This window comes from Candoia aspera, chromosome 3, assembly GCF_035149785.1.
Source record: "Candoia aspera isolate rCanAsp1 chromosome 3, rCanAsp1.hap2, whole genome shotgun sequence".
In the NCBI taxonomy this organism is placed as follows: Eukaryota; Metazoa; Chordata; class Lepidosauria; order Squamata; family Boidae; genus Candoia; species Candoia aspera.
Window position 1 is genome coordinate 6,134,539 of NC_086155.1, and position 15,137 is coordinate 6,149,675.

The 15,137-nt window shown below is 41.9% G+C and overlaps 1 protein-coding gene across 1 annotated transcript in view; it reads left to right on the forward strand.

The window, feature by feature from the left end:
• The window catches only part of MYT1 (myelin transcription factor 1), a 112,660-nt gene extending 103,564 nt beyond the window's left edge, over positions 1-9,096 (forward strand). Inside the window, exon 23 of the mRNA XM_063296919.1 lies at positions 8,287-9,096. Coding sequence (XP_063152989.1) covers positions 8,287-8,427 — 141 coding nt within the window. The 3' untranslated portion in view covers positions 8,428-9,096. The remainder of the gene's footprint in view (positions 1-8,286) is intronic.
• Positions 9,097-15,137: the final 6,041 nt, after the last annotated feature.

The window sequence follows — 15,137 nt, forward strand, 5'->3', positions numbered from 1 at the left end:
TCATTCCAAGGACAGGCACTGTGGCAGAAAAAGTGTGCTTCCCAGGTCCCAAAAAAAGGCACTGTTTGATTAAGGAGACCAAAATATATTAACCTTGTATCTTATCTCTGTTCTTTCTGATGCATCTCTCTCCAGGACATTTCAGTTAGGGCCTGATTAACCGTATGATAAAGCAGATCCCATGGAATCCATGGAGCTGAAGTTAGCCCTGACCTAGATCTTTTCTAAAAGCCCTAAGACTGGATCCCACTCTCCGGTTAAAAGATCCAATACAAATTGCCTTAAATATGCCATCCAATTGCTCCCTTCCACACACAGTACCCTCCTTGTATTCTGGAGGCTTTCAGAAAAGCCTTTTAATGCGTCGTGACCAATGCCTCTTTCATGCAGTTGTAAGGGCGCCTGAAAAACATTGTAAGCCATTTGTAAACTTCCCACATTTTCCCACCATTCTTCTTTTTTTCTCATCAGAGTAAGCCATTAAGGTAGCAAAGAGCCCAAGAAGTACACTGTCTCTTGGCAGGTGTGGATAGGAAAATGCACTACAGATGCCCAGTGGGAAGAACTAAATCCAGGGAACATGGATACTGTCCTTTCCATATTTTCTAGTTTCAGTTCTGTTTTCTTTTTTCACTGCAAGTCCTGATCTACCGGCTGTCAGCCTTAATTAACTGCCTGCTGGAGAGAGAGGTGTCGTCAGCCAACATGCTTCAATTATCCGTTTAATTAGTACGTTAGAAGCTGAAGTGCTTATTTCCAAATACAAATTGAACATTCTGGCTGTATACGTTTTTTGGGGGGAGTACTGTAAACCTTTCTGAACTATGACTCCTGTGTTCTGTCCTTAAAAACAAAACACTAAAATAAACCAGCATAACCAATTGTAGCTCTTTTTTAGGTAAACCTGTTTTTTTTCCCCCCAACAGTTCAAGGAACTATTCTGCAAGGGGATGTATGGCTCCAGCAGTTTCTTGTCCACTTCCTGTCCAAAATCCTTCCCAAAAATCTGCTGGGGACTCTCCAACCAGTCTAAGGTGCATGATCCTCTCCCTCCCCCACCCCATCTAATAAAAGACAAGATCAGCTTGAACGATAATAGCTGTACTTTCTTACTTGCACAGAACCAAAAGAAAAAATGCCTCTCCTTTACTACGTGCATTCAAACAGTAACCATTTTTATTTACTTATCTTATTTATTTATTCGATTTCTATAGCCACCCATCTCAACAAGTGACCCTGGGCAGCTTGCCAATCTATGTCAGATTTACACAGGCACAAGAATAACTCTACACTATCTATAACTACAGCAGGCTGGAATCTTGATATTTAGGCGTACAGGTAGTTCTTACCATTCGTTTAGTGATGGTTCGGACTTACAACGGTGTAGGGAAAAAAATGACTTACAACTGGTTCTCACATTTATGACTGTTGCAGCATCCCCGCAGCCACATGATCACGATTTGGGCGCTTGGCAACTGGTTCGCATTTATGTCCGGCGCAGTGTCCTGTGGTCATGTGATCACCATTTTCAACCTTCCCAGCTGGCTTCTGGCAAGCAAAATCAATGGGGAACCATGTGACTTGCTTAACAACCATGTGGTTCACTTAATGCCTGCGGTGACTTGCTTAACGACCACTGCAGAAAAGGTTGTAAAATTGGGTCAGATTCACTTAATGACCACTTTGCCTAGCAACCGAAATTCTGCTCCGGATTGTGATCGTTAAGCGAGGACGAGCTGTATTCATTGCCTGCTTCACCCTCCTTAAATGGACAGTGCATTTTCATCCAGATGGCACGTATGCACCCCAGTCCAACTTTTCTCCTGGCAAGGATGTTCAGCTGCAATTACATTGCTCAAAGTCTCACTTCTAGCACTCTGAACTATCCTGGACCTTCTTGATGGCTCTTCTAGATCCAAGCAGTTCTTTGGCTCTGCCAGTCCTGATCTGCTCACCCAGCCATCACATTCTGGGTGCTCCTCCTCCTCCTGGCCCCTGTCCTCTCACCAAGTGGCGCATCGGATGATTCCTTTCAGAGGCAAACCTGACTGGCCGATCCACCTTGAAGCCAGGCTGCAGGCAGGCATCCAGCACAACACATACGCAGCAGAGCAGAGCAGAGCGAAAACCACTTGGATACTCCCTTTACCTGTTATTCAGGAGTAACATTTCTGTCACCTGCTCTAACTCAGTGTTTCCCAAACTGAATAACTTCAAGTGGTATGGATTTCAACTCCCATAGTTCTTAGCAATGGCCTTGCGGGCTGGGGCACTCTGGAGTTCAGACATCTCGAAGCTGCTGAGGTTAGAACACACTGCAGCTGGAATGCTGCGCCTCCTATCTCCCTTTTGTCTTCCTAGGCTGCCTCTTGCTCAAGAGAATTATTTTTCTTGCTTTAAACTTTGCTGAAATCTTTTTCTTTACATCTCCAACTCCTTGATATCTGCTCAGGTTACTTCAGTGAAGCCAACCCCTTCCCTTTCTTTCTCTTAGCAGTTGCTGCAAGCTTGGTCTCTCTGGATCAAACAGAGTCCCTAGATCTTCTCCCAACCCTTCAGAACGTGTTCTTCTTTCCACCCAGAATGCCACACCTTTTATATCTTTCCAAAGCTCTCGTGTTTTGCTTCTTCCTGTCACTTCTTCAAGATGATCTCTCCCTTCCTTTCCTTGCAGGCTTCCCTCTGTCTGTTAAGGAGCCCCTTTTCTTACCCCGTGATCTAATAATCTTACAGGTAGTCCTCACTTACAGTTCGAACTTACGGCGGTGCTGAAAAAAACGACTTACAACCAGTCCTCACATTTACAGCCATCACAGCATCTCCACAGTCACATGATCACGACTTGGCAACCAGTTCGCATTTATGACCTTTGTAGCATCCCGTGGTCACATGATAGCCATTTTCGACCTTCCTGGCCGGCTTCTGGCAAGCAAAACCAATGGGGAACCACTTGATTCACTTAACGACCATGAGGTTTGCTTAATGCCCACTGTGATTTGCTTAACAGCCACTGCAAAAAAGGTCATAAAATCCAGTTGGATTCACTTAATGACCGTTTCACTCTCGGTTATGGTCATTAAGTGAGGACTACCTGTATTTCTCTTCCTTGCCTTGTTTTACCTTACATCTGAGGCCCCTTTCCTACATCCTGCTAACTACAAACCCTGGGCACCCAAATTCCTAGCACCCAAGTGACTTCCTTGCTCTCTGTGGCAAATCTCTCTCTGTTTGCAGTAGTTTAGCTCATTTCTCCAACTTGATTGCAATCCCCCAGATTACATAAGAAGTAGGGGAAACAAAGGCTGAAAATGGTCTAGCCTGGGCAGGAAACTGACTACAATGGTTCATAAAACTATCCAGTTGTGAAGTAAATTAGATCAGACAGTTTCAGGTTAAAGCTCAGCTTGTAGCCATATTTAATTGGAACGAAGCTTAGTTGCAATTGTAGTGCAGAACATTTGGGAAGAGGGAAGCCAGCTATCCTGAGGGCCCTAACCATCCCAGTCAGGAAAATGAGTGATAGGCAATCCAGTACCCCAAAAAGTGGATTTCATCATCTAGCCCAATCCTGCTTTAATGGGGGCCTCCCCTCTGGTCTCTGCCTATGATTAATTTTTTAGACCATCCTACCCAAAACTGGCTTCCCAACCCCATTAGTCCAAATGAAACATGAGGTGACTTGAAATCCTTCATCTCCCTAACTTTTGAAGGTAATCCGTTCAATCAGGTCCAAATCTCAGAGACTGCCTGGACAAGTCCCTGCAGTTTTCTTAGCAAGGAAGTGGTTTGCCATTGCCTTCTTCCAGGGCTGAGGGAAAGTGACTGGCCCAGGGTCACCCAGCTGGCTTTGTGCCCAAGGCAGGACTAGAACTCAGGGCCTCCTGGTTTCTAGCCTGATGCCTTCACCACCACACCAAACTGGCTCTCCTCAAAATGCATACGGCTTATTAAATGTTTTAACAGGTCGACACTCAAAATCCAGAGTTTAGCTTATAAAAGGAAGTCTAACATGACTGACCATTGAGTTTGCACTTTTAGAAAAATAGGGAATTTCCAATTATCTCAATGTCTGGCATGTATTGTTCACTGGGAGAAGAATTGTTATTCTTTCTTTTCTGTATTTTCCTACTGATCTTCTTTTGTGTTGTCTCTCATTAGACCTCATAGTCCAGCGTAAAAGAAAATGATAAAAGCTTTATCAAGAGTAAACATGGAGCAAAGCTAGGACAGGATTCAAATTTAACAGATGTTACTGTTCCCATTATAACTCAGGAAATCTCCCTTTTGACCTGAATAGCTGTCACCTGAGCAATCCTGGCCATAAAGAGAGTATATTATATTTAACTTAAGGGGCCAACCAGTATCCAGCTGCCAAATTACTGCTGTGGATTTTTTTTTTAAGCTTCATTGAAGTAGAACAACTGAAAACAAGCATTAATTACCTCCTCTACTTTCAGGAAGTTAATTCTATCTTGTGGCATGCAATCATTAGTTAGGCACAATTGATGTGTTGTGTGACACCAGAGGCAGACAGAAAAGGAAATTGCAGGTCAACCTGAAATGTTTAACAGCAGCCCATCCTGACGAGTTAGTAGAATTTACTTCATAGTAAATGTCCTTAGCAATAAGTAACATTGCAAAGCTCCTCTTCTCTATGTATTTAAGTCATGCATGGATACTGCTAACGGAGGAGAGAATTTGGAAGAAAAATTCTGCAGAAGAGTTAATGCAAGTTTTGCATCCACCTGACATTAGGCCTAGCTCTACCCTAGAGCAGTCTAACTGTAGAATAGGAAGCTTTGGTATAGATTGTAAAGCAAAGATAAGTTAATTTCACTCTTTCACTCTGTTGTTGTTTTCTTAGACTCTGGCTGATCCACAAAGCTGTTCTAAAGCTGCAAAGCAAGAAACATATAGGCAGTCCTCGCTTAACGACTGCAATTGGGACCAGAATTTCAGTTGCTAAGCAAAGTGGTCATTAAGCGAATCAACCTGATCTTACGACCTTTTTGCAGTGGTCGTTAAGCAAACAACATGATCGTTAAGCAAACCATGTGGTTGTTAAGTGAATCACACAGTTCCCCATTGATTTTGCTTGCCAGAAGCCAGCCAGGAAGGTCAAAAATGGCGATCACATGACCGTGAGACGCTGCAACAGTCATAAGTGTGAGGACCGGTTGTAAGTCAGGTTTTCAGCACCATCGTAAGTCCAAAACATCACTAAACAAATGATTGCTAAGCGAGGACTACCTGTACTTGATTTTTGCAAAAAATGAGCTTACATATTGAGAGTGCACTTGCTTATGATCAAGCTGGATTTTAAGCTTCCCCCCCATGCGTGCCAAATTCAGGAACAGATTTCACTGAATTAATGGAACTTACTTTGAAATAAACACATATCAGGCTAGCATTCTTTGTACTAAGAGCCCCAGCTGCCAGTAAACTTCAGGTCATCCTTCTTCAACCTGATGCCTCCAAATATATTGGACTTAAATTTGCAGAATCAACAGTCAGCACAGACAGCCCTTCTACCAATTTAGCCCTTCTAAGGTGACTAATTACATAATATTGAATTGAAAAGCCCCCCAATCAGCTTGTATTAAAAACATAAATTGATTTCATGATCATTTCCTTTTCTGAGGAAGCTCAGTGGAGGCAGAGTAGGCAAGTCCCTACCTGAGGTTGGTAGAACCTCTGTGTCCTAAGATTGTTTATATAGGTCAGGAAAGTTAAACAGATATAGGGTGACCAGGTATCTGGCAAAAGGAGGACATGTCTTCCTTTTTGTCCTCATGTCCTACTTCCAACAGACATAGGCTTAAAATCAAATATTGTCCAGCTTTTTTAGTATCTAACAAGCTTTCTCTTCCTGACCAGTTTTTCTCAATGGCTCAGCACTTACCTAATAAATACTAACCACAGTTAACAAGCTCTGCTCTGTGACCTCAAGGTTTGCCCTGCTGCCTGAAATTGACAAGACCTGAATCAATTACACACTGTGTGGACTTCAGCTCCCTGAATTCCCCAGCCAGCCATGCTGGCTGGGGAATTCTGGGAGTTGAAGTCCACATGTCTTAAAGTTGCTAAGGTTGAGAAAGGCTGGCCTAGCACACGCCTGCAATTGAAAAACCAGTCTTTCTGATGCTGGAAAAAGTCATTTCTTATACTGTACATGTAGGGTTAAGTACCTTTTTTTTGCAGTTTTTCACTGTAATTTTTGTTGTGGGTGCCTATAAAGTTAAACAGTTAATGTCTCCCCCTTTCCCCCCATTTGTCTTCCTTCCAATTGTCTGTGTCCTCCTTTGCCTATTCAGATACCTGGTAACTCTAAACAGGTATGAAGTTAGTATCACAGTTTATTATATCCTCAACTTCGTTCTATAATCAAAGCTACGCAAAGAAATGTGGTCTGATGGGGGAGGATGTGAAATGGGCCAATCAGCAGGCCACTGATTCTAACTCTATCCCTGAATCCTAGAAGGACAGCTAAAGGAACTGGGTATGTTTAGCCTAAAGAAGAGAAGGCTGAGGTGGAGGTACGATTGCAGTCTTCCAATACTTGAAGGGCTGTCACAGGGAAGTGAGCGAGGATTCATACCTGAGAGCTCCTGAGGGTAGGACAAGAATCAATGAGTGGAAGCTTTACAGAGGGAGATCCAAATTCACAAAAGGGAGGAATTTCCTGACTATGAGAACAGCCTGCCTCGTGGGAGTTCCATCACTGAAGGCTTTCAAGCAAAAGTTGGACAACCATTTGACTGGGATGGTCTAAGGAAGCCTTTCTCAACCTTTTGATCCTGGAGGAACCCTTGAAATATTTTTCAGGCCTCAGGGAACCCCTGCACATTCAGGTTCAAAGATAGGCCAAAATGATTATATTCGTTTCATGGGTAGGCCTGTCTATATGCATTAATAGTGTTCTTAAGCTAAAAATAAAGAATGAAGCTTGCCTCTTTAATGTGAAGTTGCCCGGATTTGAAATAATTGTTTAAATAAATCGTGGTCTCCCAGGGAATCCCTAGTGACCTCTTGTGGAACCCAAGGGTTCCACAGAACTCTGGTTGAGAAACCCTGATCCAAGGATTCCTGCCCTGGGCAGTGGATGGAATTAGAAAACCTCCAAAATCCTTTCCAACCCCATAATTCTATGACTTCATTGTAAAAAAAAATACATTGACCCAGACAGCTATGAGTAGAAAGGGGGTAGGCTCCGACGAAAGTTCTGCTCTTGAATCTTAGAAGCTTCAGAGGGGATGTGCTGAACAATTGGGCATGGCCCACCAAGTCATAAGTGTTTAGTTCTCTTGTTAATGTTTTGTTTCTCAGCAGGGACCATTCACCACCATGCAATCTAGCACATGACTTCCATGTTATCCCATTACAGCCCGTGGGGCTCTTTAGGTGTTGCTTTTATATCAGCATTCATTCTACCATAATGAATATACTGTTCATCTTATCTCCTATGCAGAATTCAGGCTTCTTTATGCCAGCTTATAAATCTTCTGCAGAGATGCCTTCTTTTTCCAACCCTGCATGCACAATTATTCCTGACAAAATGCCATCCCTTCCCCTTAACTAGCATATGGAATCTGTATCCCTGCACTCTGAACTGAGATTTACGGTTATAGGCCCTCATTAGCTATTATTTATGGTGTCATTAATGAGGATAGCAGAGCTCTGCCAGTTGCACCTATTTCATATACTTTCGGTGTGTTATTTGCAATTATTCATTTCTCCCAGTCTCAAAGACAGGACATTGTGCAACTGGTTTGCGACAGGGATCTGTGGAGTTATGGTTGTTCAGGGTAAACATTCCTTATTCTGCTTTTCTCTCCAAATCTCTTCAGTTCTCATAGGCAGGTCTGCAGAATGCATAGATCGCTGCTGTAAGAACTCCATTCCGGAAGTGGACTGAGACCATTGGTCGGGGATTTGATGTTTTGTCAAAAGAGGGGATAAAACTGGGGATATTTAGGTGAAATCCAACCAATATTACCCTGTTGGCAGCAGATTCCATCAGCAGATTAAGAGAAAATGAATTCCCACCCCAATAGAGATTGTGTCCGTTCCCCAAGTCTCCCGTGAAGGATCTGGAGAAGTGATTGGAGAAAAGGAAGGTTCTGTGGTCCAAGTTTTACAAAGGTGGCTGGAGCTAATACAAAATAAGATATGAACTGAGTCTGAATGTGGATGTCTCTATGATTTTCCCTTCTCTGTTTTCCAGTTAGGATTTATGGTGATGGTGATTAAGCTTCTTTCTGTTTGTCTGTCTGTTTTGGAATCCAGGAGCCAATCAGTGAGCAGAACTTTGATGCCTATGTAAACACTCTTACTGACATGTACACCAACCAGGAATGCTACCAGAATCCTGAAAACAAGGATCTGCTGGAAAGCATCAAACAGGCCATTAAAGGAATTCAGGTCTAGTAAGTGGGACAAAAGAAAAAAGAAAAAGAAGCTTAAAGAGAGAGAGAGAGAGAGAGAGAGAAGACGTTAGAATATCTGGAAGACTTTAGAAGACCTTCACTCAGGTTTATTTGCTGAATGAATGAATTAAAGGACCAAAACTTAACCAAGAGGCCATTCACAAAAGAAGAAATGAACTCAATTTTTGTTTTGTTTTGTTTACTTGATGGCATCACTTTGGCAAACAGTGGGGACTCTGTTTTGTTTTTCACCCCAGATTATGGTGGTGGATTCAAAGATGGGCTTGGAAGCAGGTGGAGATCATGGATCTTCATGCGCTGCTAGGTTCCTACACTCCATTATAGAGTTATTCCAAGATTTAGACCATTAAAAAAACAGGGCTTTTCTCTATATCATGGGAGGCTCCACAACCATGTGTTGGCTTTGGTCATGTCTCAAGATAACACATCAGTTCTATGTCATCTATTCTATATGAGAAGCTGGAGCAGCAGGGCTTATCTCTCCATCTAAATCTGGGCTAGGATTCTTACTCAGCTAAGGATTCCAATGCCTCTGGACACGAGAACTCACAAAAGTATTATAGAGTCACATTATTTTTTATTTTCCAAAAATGCAGCTCTGGATCTCCAGTGGAAGACGCAATGGCAAACAAAAAACAAAAAAACAAAAGGTTCTCAGGGAAGCTTTTTTGGAGTTTGCAACTACAGTATTCCTTTGTCTGTCTTTTTTTAAAAAAAAAGGCTATTAATGAACAGACCAATATTGGGACGTTTTGTATGGGAGAATTCTAAGTGTGTTATGATGGTCCAGTGTACATGAGTTTTGGAAAGTCCTTTTGCTGACCGTTCTGGTTCTGTTCATCGTTGTGGTCCTTCTTGAGTAGCTGCAAAGCACTGCAGACACCAATGCCAGAGACATATTTAAGGTGTGATTTGGAACAAAAGGGAGCCTACAAGAAGTAGTTATTCCCTATGGACTTTGGCTGATACATTCATGGCAATGCTTATTGGTTCTCAGCTTCGTTTTCTACATTTTCTGTGTTTAACAAAACAAAGTGATTGTCCTTCAAGAAAGGAAACATTGGGTAAAGCTCTTCCAAAGAACCACTTTGATTTGGTTTGGGGTTAACTCTCCAGTCTACGTAAGTCCACCGTGCACTTAAAAGAACTACCATGAAGTGAATGTCTCTTGCAAAGCAAATTTCTTCAGCACCTCTTAACCCCGGGTGGGTATTGCTAGATTTTCAGAAGGAGATAAGAGCAGTGGGGGGGAGATACGCAAATAGGATATTTGCATGGCTTACCCAAGCTTATCAAGAAAATGAATCCTTAGTTTTAACCCAGCCATGCTAGTGAGAAGGGTTTGGATGGGGGATGATATATTAATTATCTAGAGGGCAATCAGTGCCATTCCCTGACTTCTAAAGCATGAAATAACAGCTGTTGAGAAGGCAGGAAGAAGGAAGTGGAATCTTCTTTAGGACTTGCTGTTGCCTCCTGACATAGGTGCTCTTCATGCTTGGTGAACTGTCGTCTCAGCATATCCAAAGCCAGAAAATATATTAGATAAAACTCAAAGAATAAGGTATTAGCTCCTTCGCAAGATTCTTTTCATGGTGCTGAAATCTCCCCTTTTCTTGGCAATAGTGTGGTTTTAAAAACTAATTCTCCCCCTCGCCCCCAACTTGAAAGCTTCTAAGGCTGCAATCCTCTATCCACGCACAGGAGCATAAGGATCTTTGAGACCAGGGAATTCCCTTCCGAAAGCACAACTGTGTACAGGATTGTGCTGTAACTCTGATTTCTAGCTAGCTAGGATGGTCTCGGACCAAATCCTGACTTCCTCAAAGGAGTGGCAACGCATGTGACTTCTGTGGGGACAAATTGGGTCAACACCCAACGCTCCTAAGACCCTTGGGTGTGTGCACATGGCGCAGGTGCCAGTGTTTTTCTTCCAGATGTGGCCCTTTACACCACATCAGAAAGCTGCTTCAGAGTGTCCCCCGCACTCCAAGAACAGCTTTTTAAGTAGTGCAGAGGGTTGCAGTGAAGAGAGCCAGCCGACTTGACAAATAAGGGTATCTGGGAGCATTTTTGTATGTGAGGATTTTCTGTCCTGTAAACACCGGTGCCGCCTCCTCCTAGCACTGGCTCTCCAATGAAGTGAGTGAGTTAGTTGCACCAGGCAGCAGATGCTGGAAGATGAGCATCAAAGGGCCAGAGGAAACAGCTGTTCCTCACCCGCTGGACCACGCCCCTTAATGAGCCTGCTGCCTCCAAAGTGGTGAGGCTCCGTGATCAGTGCTAGATGGCTAGTCTAGTTGGTTTTGATCCAATGAAGCGGGTGTTACCTTCTTCTTGACCTCAGGCAGCAAAATACTTTCTCTTCCCATTCCTGTGACTGTCTGGTCTTTGCTACAACAACAGCAAAGTGGAGGAGAAGCATTCGGCCCAAATCATAAGTTACATTTCAACGTGAGGTTTCTATTCAAGTTGCAAACTTGACTGAACCAGGAGTCTCTTCAAGCTTCAGTGTGAAAATGCCTTAAAAGCCGTAGTCCTCAATACACTTTAGGCTCTAAACTAAAATCTTTTGACGCCAAGGAGGAGGTTCCATTATGCAGCGGAGCAGATGGAGAGAGAAAGAAAATACACACACGATCACTCACACGCACACCACATACACGCGGGTGACTTTACCAAAGGCCGAACTGTTGTAGACTCCTGAAGCTGCCCATCTGAGCAACTGACTGGTGTGCTAAATATTGTGATAACATTCAGCTCCTTGACTTGGCTTACAATCTGTAGCACGAGCAAAAACCAAGCAAAATAAGGGAGAAACAATTGATACGAAGTATTAATACAGCATTCAGTGTGTAAATAGAGTCCAATTGGATGATAATTGCAGCTCATTTAGTACTTAAGAATAGAGAAATTGCACTTCCTTAAAAAATAATAAAAAAAGAAGGGTTGGGGGAAAAGTAGTTAGTTGAATTATCCTGTAAATTATTTAAGGGTGCACCCCAATGCACATACCTGGAGTGGTGGACAGCCCAAAGGTTCATTCACTGTGTTTTGTTCATACATACAAGCTATGTAGTTTTTCTACCTGTGTACAGGTAGTCCTCACTTAAGAATCACAAGTGGGACCGGAATATCAATCGCTAAGTGAAGCGGTCATTAAACGAATCTGACCCGATTTTACGACCTTTTTTGTGGTGGACATTAAGCAAATCACCGCAAGCATTAAGCGAACCATGCAGTTCCCCGTTGATTTTGCTTGCCAGAAGCCAGCCGGGAATGTCGAAAATTGTGATCACTTGACCATGTGATGCTGCGACGGTCATAAATGCGAACTAGTTGCCAAGTGCCCAAATTGTGATCACGTGACTGTGGGGATACTGCAATGGTCATAAGTGTGAGGACTCGTTATATGTCGGGGGTTTTCCTGCACCGTCGTAAGTCCAAACCGTCAATAAACAAATGGTTGTTAAGTGAGGACTACCTGTACTGCAGAGGCTAGTGAACGCAGGACAGATGGTCTAGCATCTGTGACGTGGATTCCATGCCCCAGAGCCATTTTTCCACTTTTCCAATGGTGTGTGTAGGTTTTGCTAAAGCACTGATCAAATATTAAATTGGATTCCATTGCAAATGGTGATCTTAAGGTGGACTGCTTACCCGAGTATTTAATTCACCAATAACTGTGTCTGCCAAAAACAGTGGGAAGCTTGTTTCATTCTGCAGAAAATGTTAGGGAAAACACAGGTTTTTTTTTTCCCTGTAGGCACCCTATAAGCACTCTAATTTGGGAGGAGATATATGTAATATATATTTGCAACACCTTATGTTGAATTTGTTTGGCTATTTATTGAAATGTTTATTTATTAAATTTATACTTCTTTTAAAGCTGGACATCACATCAAGAGAAAGGAAAGAAGGCAAAAAAAAAAAAATCCCTGGAAGAAATACAACTTTTTGATCAATAAAACAGTATTCCCTCTAAGTAAGAAAAAAAAAATCTAACTTTTGCGTGTAATTTTGATGCAACCAAGTTATTTTTTATATATTTTTGTTATTTATTCTTTTACCAATGGGGAATTTTTTTAAAGATATTTTATAACTGAAGTGCTTTTTTAAGAAAAAGTTTTTTGTTTTGATTTTTCTTTTGCGTGGGGACAAAATGCAGAGAGAGAGAGAGAGAGAAAGAAAAAGATTAACTCCTTTGTTTTGTGTTTGTTTGTTTGTTTTTTTGTCTTGGCATTCCTATTGTTTCAGGCACTGATAATGGTAAAAAATTAAAAACCTGTCATTTCTTATTTATTTAATATTTAAATTAAACAGAAGAATTGATCTGTGCTCTTGTATATTTATTTTGTCATGTTTGTGTGTTGGTTATGTGATGGCTGAGTAATTGTTATGTGAAGGAATACTCTTCCTATTTAAATAATAAAGAATGACATTGGAAAAGAAATGAACCAGAGACTATATGTTTTTCTGCAGATTTTTTTTTAAAAAAAATCAGATGCATTGTGTGAAATAATTCCCATTGTTTCTGAGAGTTAGGTGTGAATGCCTTTACTTGTTTACCCCAAACGCCACTAATATTTTAATATTTTAAAATAATTCTGTAAGCCGCCCAGAGTCACCGTGTGTGAGTTGGGCGGCCTTAGAAATCTGTTTAATAAATAAATTAATAAAAATATTCACACTTAAAGGGGAGGTAGTTAAGGGAATCTGAAGCAGAGATGTCCAGGGGGGGTCAAAACAGTCAAGATGGCAGCCATGACCGCCATCTCGTCTTGTGGGATTCTCCCCTCTGGACACCTCAATCCCAGATTTTTCGGAAGTACAAAAATCTATTGGGGGAGGGTGGGGGGAAAGAATACCCTGCAAATATCCACAGAGATTGTTTCATGGCCATCAAATTCTGATTCAGCATTGGGGGAATGAAATCAAAAAACCAGGGATCTGGTGAGGACAAAGTCTCTGAGATACTGAAAATAAATTTTCTCCATCAGCATATTTTGTTGCCAGTGGTATGTGTCAGCCCTTTGACCTTTGGGTCTCAGGAAAACAGGCTGAGCCATCTTGATTTTTTTGACCATATTAGTGTGTTCAAGGAGGGGCTAAGTTGCCTCAAATGTGGCACGTTCTGCCTTTTCACATGGTAGGGATGCCCTGTCATTCCCCTTAAGAAAAGAAAATCTTTTCTGACTTGGAATGACTTCTTAAATCTGGGTAGCATAAGCCATTGCAAAATTCACAGATACAATACATCAACATGTTAACATAACACACACTTAACCTGGTCACTTAAAAACATAGTAGCTTCATGTACACAATACAAAAAGTTTAGTAAATCTTAACCTTGGTTATATTTTTAAATCCTAATATACTGTGCAAACTCAGCAGGTTTGGTTAGTTTACAACTCAGTATATTTTGCAAATCCAGAAAATGGGTTAATTAAGCAGATAAGGTCTGTTGTGTGAAGGAGCCTTGTGGCATATTGGCAGAGATGAAGGCTGGTCTTCTTGGTTGATGAGATGGGACATGGGATTCCACTTTCCTTATCCTTCCTGGCTCCACAACAGCCTGTCCTATGAGTTATGGAGATATCATTCCAGTGTTATACTTTGGCTGTGTTCATACAATACACTTAACCAGATCAATTAAAGATCTAGAGACTGCTTACACAAAGTTGTATGCTTAGTAGTGGTAGACCTGGCTAGGGAGCAAGTGGGCGGGGTTCCATCTGGATTTTTTTGCATTTGACGCAAACCCAAGTGGTTTGGTTAATTTCTGGATTTATTTTTTTTATTTATGCACTTAGTATATGGCTGCCCAACTCTAGTTAAGTGACTGTAATGGTCTGCGGGAATGACCTTGGGAGACAGAAGGAAGGGCTGCAGCCTAGACAATGGTCATGCAAAAGGTATCTCAGCCCCAGAAGAAAAAGCAGGGTGGGAAGCGTCTCAGAAGGGACCCTCCCTAGTTTTCTGGAATGTAAAAGGAGAGTAGGAGAGAAATACTTTCAGATCTGCAAGGATCTGTTACTGCAACCTTACATGAGAGGTAGTGTTAGTACCCATGGTTCATGCTTCTTGTCTGGACTATTTTGAAGGGCTAACAGTGACTCTGCACAGTGTATAAAAAAGTGTTTTGCTTCTTTGTACTGTAATGTGTGGGTTAAGTCAGTAATCAGATGAAGCTGTATGAATGTCACCATCATGTAGCATCAAGACCCACCCACTCACCCAGTGGCATCCATGGGCACCAATTTGCCCTTAAACAGGACACCTCTCTTGGCCCAAACTTGGCTTTGGGCCTCATTTACCTTTTAATATTTTAAAGATTCCTTTAAATATGTCTAGCTACCACCCACCGGAATTCATTTTAGTTCCCAGAACTTTCCAGACCCCGTAGGTCTTAGAATATAACTGATGGTTGCAAGGAAGTGATTTATCCGGAAGTGTAGCCCCTGCCAAAACAGAAAGGGTAAGAGAGAACTTACGCAGATTTCTGCCACTGTATGCTACTAACCCACCCACCCCGTTAATGTAACAACCAGGCTGAAGAAGTATTTCACTAAGTTTGCTGCCTGTTTTGTACCTCTTTGATTTATTGTAATCAAAATATTACCCATTTGATATGATTTTTTGTTGCTGTTGTTCCTGTTCTAATGAATTAAAAAGACAGCAAATAGACCA